This window comes from Cavia porcellus, unplaced genomic scaffold, assembly GCF_034190915.1.
Source record: "Cavia porcellus strain 051 isolate PalLab524CR breed Dunkin Hartley unplaced genomic scaffold, mCavPor4.1 scaffold_17, whole genome shotgun sequence".
Taxonomy (NCBI): Eukaryota; Metazoa; Chordata; class Mammalia; order Rodentia; family Caviidae; genus Cavia; species Cavia porcellus.
In genome coordinates, this window is record NW_026947500.1 from 62,166,561 (window position 1) to 62,177,680 (window position 11,120).

The following is an 11,120-nucleotide window of genomic DNA, read 5'->3' on the forward strand; positions in this document are numbered from 1 at the left end:
CCAAACCACTTAAGATGTGTCCTCAGGGCTGCAAAACTGGTCATCATTGTTCAACTTCAGTTGTGCATTTCTTAAGATAGGATTTGAAATTTTCCCAGTAGGTATTTCTGGATTTCAAAATCATCTATCAAAGTATGCCATATTCCTCGGAACAGGCACTGATAGGCTGTTGCCCTGCAGGCACAATAGTACCAAGCTGACCCTCTTAGGACATAGTGTGTGTGTGTCCTTGGTGGACAATGTGATGAGTTAATAAAGCTCAGAAAAGGAGCCCCAAACATATTTTTCCAAAGTGTTATTTCACAAAGTTGTGAGGTGGCAGGTGCGGAGCTCCAGGCCAAGGACACCCCTAGAGATTCTGCATGAGGAGACATGAAGCACTGAGAAGAGAGAACCAGCAGTGCTATCATGATAATGTCACCAAGAGTGAAATGCGGCTAGTGTGGCTGTTACTTTATACCTCACTGTGCCTTTAGCTGTGCTGCTAAAGGCAACAAGGGAGCTGTACTTGTATTCCACTACGTTGTAGGCATCTAAAGATTTTGAGACTTCTCTGTGCCTAACACAGAGATTGATTTTCACTTCAGAGGACTGAATCTGCAGACAGGATCAAGCTCTATTTCCTTACCACAGACTGCAAAAATAAAGTAAAGCATTTTCTCCACTCAGATGGAGCTGAACATGTTCTTCTTCATTTCCCTTTTCTTATTGCTGAAACCTGTATATACATCATGGAAAGAAGTTTCACAATGTTTCACATACCTGTGTCCAAGTGTCCAGAGAGATGGAGACTTGGTGCTTGGTGGGTTTTTCCCCATCTACTATGTGAACCAGGGTTCAGATGTATCCCGTCTGTCCTTTCTGTTCCCACCAAAAACTGAAGTGACAGCCATGAGGTAAATTCCAGGGTGTGTGTGTGTGTGTGTGTGTGTGTGTGTGTGTGTGTGTGTTTCTGTATGTGTGTATTAAATATTATTATGACTCTGTGTGATTGGATGTCCTTGCATATGTGTGCTTCTGCGGTTGATATGCCTTGAGAACTCTTTTTATAAATGTGCAGACATGTCAGGATGTCATACTAATAATCTCAAGTGCACTTGCTTGTTGATTTTCCACCACTTTTCACATATCTTCTTTTCTCCTCTCTGTAAAAGACATATAAAAGAATTTCTTATCTTTTATTTCCAGTCCATCACATGCATGCTCATTATCAAGCATTGGATCCTTTAAATAAATGAATCACTCTACCTATGGGATTGTTTCTGAAACAACTCATGGAGCAAAAGCCATAGACACCTTAGGAACTGAGCGCCGGTCTGAAATTAATACCAAATTCCAGTGGCTTACCCTAGGTGTTCACTTTGGACAAGCATATTCTTAAAATATGTCTAACAATGAATTCAACCACAGCTGAGGTCCACAGCCCAAGCTGACCATGGCCCACAAATGATCCATAATTGAAGCTTATCAGACATGGACTATTCTCTGTTTAAGTATATGGAAGAAAAAGAAACCACAGTTCTGGCCCTGCTCCAGAGACTTGCTTGTTAAGATTTCCAGAAAGAAAAGCAGAAATTCACTAAGTGGAGTTTTAATAAATTGCATGGCCTGAACTTGTAATACTGGTGCTCCCAAACTGATTGAAGTAAGCATATGATGGCAGGGTAGCATGTTCACTCAATGTGAGATGCTGGTGCAACATTTGAGCACACGTTTAGAATGCTCCACATATCAATGTGTTCCTATCCTAAGGGAGGCAGGCCATAGGCAGTGTGAGCCCATCAATGCCTCCATCCTTAGCAGTTTCTCCTGACATCACTTAACACTTAGCATGTCAGCCAAAATGTGTGCACTACAGATAAATGATGATAGACTGCCACCTTGTGTGGTAGAATTCTAGTTTTCTGCCTCTGTAAGGACAAGTTTCCCTCTGTCAATCTTCTCTGCAATTGTTAGTTTTGAATTTCTGTCTCTTTTATCTCGTTCTTTATCTTTATAAAAGCGTGAAATGGACCATTATTTCATGCATGTAAAATCCAAAGTTATACAACAGCTAATGATTCTTCTCATTTGCCACTGATAGGGAGGTAGGAATCGATGATAGAGAAGAGAGAATATTAATCCCAGGTAACCTTCACGGAATCTGTGTGTCCACAAGCTCATGGGGCCCGTAGGGGTGAAGAATAAAGAGTATCACCCCATTTCACAAAACTGGAGGCCAGCTATTCTCTACATTCCATTATACACCCAGATATTTCTGTCTACTCTCATTGTTGCAAAAATTCAATCATATTTTGCTTAGGTATAAAATAGTAACAATGCATATTCGTATTACTTGTGCAAGTATTGTTAGATCACAGATTGTCAATATTATTCTGTAAATGGTTTTCTGGTCAGCAGAAATATATCTCAGTCATAATTTCCTATGATTAATGAATATTTCTTTCATATTTTCCAGGCCTATGAAGTGTCACTTTTCCTAAGTATGCCAACACTCACTTAATGAATACTGGACATTTTTGATGTAACTTGTTTTCTGTATTTGTGATATCTAAATGTTCGATATTTTTAAATAAGCCATGCACATTTCCTTGATCAATGTAAGTGAAATAAAACCAGTGGGCCAAAGATATGCTCACTAACAAAGCTGATGTTTCTTTTTAAACAATCAGTGGAAGCCAGCAAATTTTCAAACCACTAAGTCATTCTTGGTCCCCATACCTTGTTCCGCTCTGGGAAGGCACTATTGTGCTTTGTGATATTATACACTTGTCTCCTCAGAGTAAATCCTATAAATGAGTCTATTTGATTTTTGATATTTCCCATCTTTCCTTTACATTCTGTGATTTATTCAAGGTTAACCATGAGTGTAGCAGTTATCAGTGTGTACAATAATCTTACAAGTTGCTAGTGTATTTGTCTTTGGGGGATGAAATCTCTGTTTGTACAAAATAGGAAACATACAATGTTCTACATTTTCTGTTTACAATTTGTGGATCTGATGCAATTTCTAATTGAACAGGTGGTTTTGGAAGAACTACCAGTATGTTCTGGCTTTCTACTTTGCCATCAAGGAGATCAACAAGGACTCCCAGCTGCTCCCCAATGTGACCTTGGGTTTTCACATCTACAATGCCCTTGCCAGTGACCACTTCACCTTGTGGAGCACTCTGCTTTGGCTATGTGGATCACCCAGACAAATCCCTAACTATCACTGCCAGACACACAGCAAATTTATTGCCATCCTTGCAGGAACAGCGGCAGCATTTTCAGCTGAGACTGGAACACTTTTGGAACTCTACAAATTCCCTCAGGCAAGTGGACCATGAATTTTGTAAAGAATTTTTCATATCCTGCATGTCAATCTTTCTGGTCAAAGGGAAATATGGAGACTAATGTTAGATGCTATGTAAAATTTTAAGTGATAAATGAAACTGTTTGGGTTTGCAGATAATTGGAATTATAAAAAATAGGGAGAAGAGAAAGATATGGTTACTCTGATCCTCAATCCTTATTTTTGTCTTGATCCAGTACGTTGGTTTCTCATGTTCTATTACACTGACTGATGGCAGTGTACAGCTGGTGTTGCGATGTATGTCCATAGCATGAACTGCCCATAAAAGAATGTGACAGTGTCAGAAGCCTCTAAAGGGCAGTAACTGTCCAGTGCAGGACTCACAACACCAGCACATCTAATTTGACTATGAAAACATTGGAGAGTTAAGCTTATAGGTGCCAGAAAAATAGCTGGAGCTCTTACAACTCTATTCAGATTGAGTCACTCACTTTGTATATACCTACATTAAATCCACCCATTTGGGAGACTCACAGGGAAATTTCCACTTCCTGTCATCTGTATGATATGTTGTTTTCAGAAGAAACTTATAACACAAGTGTCAGTTAAGGGATATTGCTGAAGAACAGGGACATTGCATTGGGAGCTTTCTGGAAACACTGTTTAGGCAGTTGGCAAGCACAAGTGATTGTATGCCGCAAGACAATCTCGGTTTCAGTGTGGTAATAATGAATACATGTGGGGATACATGTTACCTTCGCAGAGACTCCAACCAGCATGCAGATAAGAGTTAACAAGTGAGGCAGATAGGCTTGTCTTCATGATATAGCCCAAGTTTATTCCTTATTGAATTGCATACCAGAAATAAAAGTACATGTGGATCTTAGCAATTATTTCAAACAGTATCACATACACATGGAAATTCCTGTTGCTGTGGAACAACACACAGCACTCTGTTCAGCATGTGAGGACAGGGTTCTGTACCAGGCTTGCTCTTACTCATAGTAGTCCACCCAGTAGCCTTATTATGGACAGAACTCTCAAAGACTCTCTGCGAAGTTTGCAAAACCGATGCCAGTAATGTCTAGAATCATGGTATTTTTCTTTGTTTCTACAGGTCACGTATGGACCTTTTGATCCCAGCCTCAGTGACAAAGACCAGTATCCATCACTCTATCAGATGGCCCCCAAGGACAGCATTCTGGTCCATGCAATTACCTCATTATTAATGCATTTTGGATGGACATGGGTGGCTGTTTTTGTATCTGATGATTTGAAAGGGGAGCAGTTCCTGAGGGACCTGGAAGCAGAGATGCTAAAGAAAGGTATCTGTGTGGCCTTGACAGAAAAGCTCCCTGCCACTCAGATAATGTATGCCTCGAGTGACATCATTTTCATGAGCAGGATCAGAGTTTCATCTGCCAATGTGCACATCCTGTATGGGGAAATCAGGAGCCTCATCACTGTGGACATTTCAGCAGTATACTTTTTAACAACAGGAAAGGTGTGGATCATGACTGCAAAGTGGGACATCGTTGTGTATGAGACGGACCACATGCTGCACTCCTTTCATGGAAGCTTCTCATTTTCTCCTCACAAGGGGGAAGTCCCTGGTTTCAGACACTTCCTCCAAACAACCAACCCTTCCCAATTCCCTGAAGACTTTTATTTCAGTAAACTATGGCTTAGCATGTTTCATTGCTCACTTCCTGGTTCACAATGTGGAGCAATTGATGTTTGCCCACCAAATACCTCCTTAGAGTTGTTGCCTGGAAACATTGATGTCATGACCATGTCAGACTCCAGCTATTTTATCTACAATGCTGTGTATGCAGTGGCCCACGTGCTGCATAAAATGCTTTTGGAGCAAACAGGTGTGGGTTCTCCAGAAAATTCAGAGCAGCCTGGGCTTCTTCCCTGGCAGGTAAACTTACATCAGAAGTAAAATAGGTGCTGACAACTTGATGTTGTGTGCAGGTATTTCAATGTGATTTACTATGACCATGCTTTCTTCCCTAGGTCATCAGAGTTAGGCAAATGCAATAGTGGTCCTTTTGTCCTGGATATGGATATATTACCCATGTCTCGAATTATCTGTAATTATCACCTGCAGTGGTGGAACTCTGCAACTGAAGTTTGGAATTCCAAAAAATTAATTAGGTATTATACATATAACTTCCAAAAGTACTGTGAAGTGATGCTAAGCATCTACACAGAGCTCATGACCAAAATAATTTGAAGAACTAGACACATGTATACTACTAATTGCAGTGAATCCAATCCTGAAAACCATGGGCAAAATGATCGTATTAGAAACAGCTATTTCATCCAGATTATTGTATATTTTGTAACCAAAGTTCTCTCTGTGAAACTTGGAGTGAAAATGAAAAAGAGCTCCACATAATATTGTAAAATGATGGTGGGAAATGAATTGCCTGTAGACATTTGTAGTCTTTCACTCTTTGGAACAATCATGGGGTGAGGACATTTGGTTTCATTTTTAAATACGAGACTGTGGAAAAATACATATGTGTGTGTGTGTGTGTGTGTGTGTGTGTGTGTGTGTGTGTATGTGTCTGTGTGTAAAACTTCCTCCCATGTGTCAAGCACAAATATGTTTGAGATTTAACTTTGATTTAACTGAATCCAAGAATACAGTATATTTATGAAATTTTGTTCTTATTGTATACAGGTAAGCACATTAATCTCTATTTTCAATCAAAAATATGTACTATCCATTACAGTAATATGACGTTATCTATATACAACATTGAAGTTATTTTCTTGCCAAGAAAAGCTGACATTTTGCACAATGGATCCTCAAAATGATGGTGGTTCATTTAGAGTGCTTGTGTTCACATATTGAAGAACTTAAATGACAGTTGTTAAAAGAATAAGAATTTTACATTTTCCACCACACAATGTCACAGAACTTATATTCTGGGCTACATAACATAACTAGAAACTCAGATATTTCAAGATACTCTCAATTTATGAAAAGAAAGGGCCCCCAACAAGAGAAAGAAAATAACCCTTGTTGTGTATTTTACTAAGTTTTGAACATGTATGATTGAGATGTGAAAAATATACAGTCACCGAGTATATCTCCATCAGTTTGGGCCTTTCTGATCACTCATTGTGCCATCAGCAAAATGCATGAATTCAATGTTGCCAAGTTTAGTCCTTGTTAGTGTATGAGGGTTAGCAACTAAGAGATTTTAAATCACATTCTGAGTCTGGATCGGAAAAGAGTCATTGTAATTGTGTTTCTTTAGTCTCCCAGTCACACATGGGGATCATGGTTTTCACTTAGACCTACGGGATGGTGACCACCAAAAAGACTGTCAACAATGGCACCTGAGCACAGAATGTTAGCAAAATTATTTAGCATACATTTAATAGGTATGTACTCTTTATTTCCAAACTGATACTTCTCCTCTAGCTTCATCCTTACCTGAAGAAAATTGAATTTAAAAACAGTGCTGGATACTCCATATTCTTGGATGGGAAAAGACAACATGTGGCACAGTATGACATCCAGAACACACTGAATTTTCCTGCTGGCCTTAGCTTGCTGGTTAAAGTAGGAGAGTTTGTCTCTAAGGGCCCTCTTGATCAAGGCTTGGTCATCAAGGAAGAGATTATAGAATGGCCTCTTGGGTTCACAGAGGTATGAATCCCTTTCAATGTTAGATACATACAGAAAACAGTTCCAGAATCAGACTGATTGCCTTCTACTAAGCACTAAGTTCATCTTTCACATTTTGTCTCTAGAGGTACCATGTCTTCTGCACTAGCATCTAGAGAAACACCATGATTGTAGAGGCCACGATGTTTTAATTTGAGTATATTTATTCAAGGTGTAGTGGAGTGATAAATGAATAAAGTTAATATACAGAAATAGCAATAAAATATATATAGATATGTACCAAAATAGCCATTTGTATAACCCAATCTCTTTCAATTATATATTGTAGGAGTTGTTCTTATGCTCTGACTCACTCTGAGTAAATCAGGTATTCATTTAACATGCATGTTTTCCACACATTATTGCCATTTCCTTTTGTTAGTGTTAAGAAACTTTGACCCCCAAACTTTGTTGTACTTAGCATTTAAAGGCACTGACATAATTTCTTTTCATCTTCCCACATTTGAACATTCCCATATAAATTTTCAGATTTATATAACAATCATGCTTTGCATACTTCTTGTGTTGTTCATTATTAAAACATGGCATCCACTTGATTATGAAGCCTCAAAGTGCAACACACTCAAATGGTGATAACTGGTGTTCATTGAGTTTTTCTATTTGGAATTATTTGCTAGATTTGTACAATATTTTTCTCTGTAGTTACTGTCAATGTTGAACCAAATTATCATCTTGTTACAGTTTTCTAGAACATAACCTTATGTCCAATCAAGTACATTACACTGGTAAAAATCCCCTCAGTAGTATGAGGTCTCTTAACTGTTCCTGCATGGAAATATGCCTCGAAGGCATGATGCTTAGATAAATCACAAGACAAATAGCATGAAGATGTTGCTTGTGACCGAATGACGTTGTACAATGGAAATTATTGATAAATAGTTTCAAAAGCAATAGAAACCTAACCACTGTGTTTCCAGATGCAATAATTTGGTAATATAAACCTGGCAGTGTGTGGGAAAAGAAGTGAGGATCATTTCCTAATAAAAGTTAAATATCTTATTAATCTTGAAATGTGTGCATCATATTTCAGGTGCTCATAGTATGCAAAATGATCACCAGTACTTCTCTCTTGTTCTTAGATTCCTCACTCGGTGTGTAGCAAGAGCTGTGCTCCAGGATTCACAAAAGTTCCTCAGGAAGAAAGACCGGTCTGCTGCTTTACCTGTGTTTTTTGCCCAGAGAGACATGTTTCTAATCAGACAGGTAGAAAATTTAGAATGACACTGTGATCACTGTTCCCTGTGACATCTTCTCAGTAATAGGAAGCTAGGCTCATTGCCAACGGGATCAGAGTGAAGTGCTGTTTCCCACTCCTCTGCTGATTTGTTCTTTCAATATAATGATTTTACAGTCACAGTCCCTAGGGTCACACTCCTGTCTGGAACTGCTCATTCCATCATTTCCAGTTGCAGCACTGAATCACATTTTCCCTTGTGTTTCTTTCCAATGCTGTGTGAAACAGTAAATCTGAAATCTTACAGTGAACCAAGACAACGGCTAACTAAGAAAGAAATGTGTAATTATCAAAGCTTCCTGTGGATTCTTTAAAGTCTCAAAACCAATATCTTTTCATAACAAACTTCAAGTACATAAATTTTTGCTCTTTGTTAATGTTTGTTTGCAATAACAAACAATAACCTTCATTTTAGGGACTTGATAGTCACGCGAGTGGATAAAACGGAAAGCCTGTTTTAGAATTGTTCAATTATTTGTGTGTCATATTACAAATCTTGAACAAAATATTATGTTTTTATGATTAGTGTGAAGACTTTTAGGTACATCTATATATATATGTATATATGTATACATATATTTATAGTGCGAATCAGAAGAAAGCATACTTCTGGTTTATATTTTAGAGATTTTAAATTTCATAATTCAAGACTTTGAAAAATACAATATTCTTCAGTAACAGGATTAAAATACAAATTTCTCCCAAAAGACATATAAAGCAGTAATACAACTGCATTCCAAAGGAAATATTTTCTTTTCATTTTTTCAATATTTGTATTGGAATTTTCATAAAATAGTCACAGGGAAATACAAGTGTATGAAGACAAAAGAATAAAAAAATGAAACTGCCATAAGTAATTATAAAACTTAGGTTGTAGGGATTGTATGTGAGAACATTTGAACTTGAGTGCTGTAAAGAATATTATTCACCAGAATCACCACAGGAAAATTGAGATATAAGATGAGGAAAAAATTCTCCAATACGACAGGATGATAAGTTAGACAGATGATAGATGGAAAACAGTAAAGGAATTATAAAACTCAAATTGTATCAGTACTACACATTTGTCCATCTGAGTAAGAATGAGGGAATCCTTTGCAATAGATGTTCTTGACTGAATTTTTATCCAATGCAAATCTTAACCTGAAGAAGATTTCTGAGAGTACAGAGGACAGAGAGGAGTTCACAATCCTGGTGATAGCACTGAGTCACAGCAGGACCTGACCTCCAGCCCCATCCTGTTGAATATGGGGCAAATCCCCCTTAGATGTTTTTGATGTGACATGTAGATAAATGAATTACTTCTGAGTCAGGCATATACAGATATACTCTGCTACAGCTTAATACTATATCTTAACAAGTATGTACTCATAGTGATATTGCAGAAGTATTGAAATTCATCAACTTGATAAAAATAAAAAAAATTCTGTAAAAGAAATACTGAATCTTTGCTTTTGCCCCAGATGCAGAGCAATGCTCACAGTGCCCAAAGCATGAATACCCAAATAGAAACAGAGATCGCTGTCTCCCCAAGACTGTGGACTGCCTCTCCTTTGAGGATCCCTTAGGGATGGCTCTGAACCTCATAGCTCTGTGTTTCTCTGTACTCACAGCCTTGATTTTGGGAATCTTTGTGAAGCACCGAGACACTGCCATAGTCAAGGCGAACAATAGAACTCTCAGCTACACCCTGCTCATCTCCCTCCTCCTGTGCTTCCTCTGTTCCTTGCTCTTCATTGGCCGTCCCCACAGGATCACCTGCATCCTCCAACAAATGACATTTGGACTCGTGTTCACTGTGGCTGTTTCCTCTGTCTTGGCCAAGACCATTACTGTGGTTCTGGCCTTTAAAGTCACTGCTCCAGGCAGAAGAATGAGGAACTTGCTGATATCAGGAGCACCAAACTACATCATCCCCATCTGCACCCTCATCCAACTCACTCTCTGTGGCATCTGGATGGGCACAAATCCACCCTACATTGACACAGATGTACACTCTGAGCATGGCCACATCATCATTGTGTGCAACAAGGGCTCCCTCACTGCCTTCTACTGTGTCCTGGGATACCTGGGCTTCCTGGCCCTGCTCAGCTTCACAGTGGCTTTCCTGGCCAGGAACCTGCCTGACACCTTCAATGAAGCCAAGTTCCTGACGTTTAGCATGCTAGTGTTCTGCAGTGTGTGGGTCACCTTCCTCCCTGTGTACCACAGCAGCAAGGGGAAAGTCATGGTGGCCATGGAGGTCTTCTCCATCTTGGCCTCCAGTGCAGGGCTGCTGGGCTGCATCTTTGCCCCCAAGTGCTACATTATTCTCACAAGATCAGCAAATAACTCTTTGACTAGTTTGAAGAAGAGAAAAAATGTTAATGGAAATGGACTTTCTAAACATTCCAACTGAATTTAACCTCTATCACAAATTTAAATTTTAGACTTGGAAATCACCTTCTTTATTCATTCCAATGCTCTGAATTACACGGAAATCAATTTACCTTAAATCACACCTTTCTTTTTTAGCACAATCATTGATTCAAATAAACCAATCCTGCTACCTAAAACTTCAAACAACAATGCTACACCAGATTAGTGAATGCCTTTTAAGGTGTTAACCCAGAACTAATTTCCATAGCTTTTCAACCTGTACAAACACTCAGTATTTGTATTTTGCTAAATTATTCAGATTATTCATGTTTTGTTTTCTGTTTCTTGTGTCTCTTTTAGCTCTAGTGTAGAGGCCAGATTTGTTATTCCTTGTTAGTATAATGATTAACTAGAATTATCCTCCAATGTAATGATCAGTCAAGTTATATACTTTGTATGATTTTAGTGTATTTTCCATGAGCCACTTTGAGTTATTTACCTGTTCAATCTAATTTTAATCCAGC

The 11,120-nt window shown here is 38.5% G+C and overlaps 1 protein-coding gene across 1 annotated transcript; it reads left to right on the top strand.

The window, feature by feature from the left end:
- The first annotated feature begins 681 nt into the window (after positions 1-681).
- LOC134471139 (vomeronasal type-2 receptor 116-like) lies at positions 682-10,636 on the top strand. Its single transcript, XM_063229111.1, has 6 exons — positions 682-896; positions 3,023-3,314; positions 4,413-5,219; positions 6,738-6,965; positions 8,084-8,207; positions 9,702-10,636. The coding sequence occupies exons 1-6, from the start codon at positions 682-684 to the stop codon at positions 10,634-10,636; spliced, it is 2,601 nt and encodes an 866-aa protein (XP_063085181.1).
- Positions 10,637-11,120: the final 484 nt, after the last annotated feature.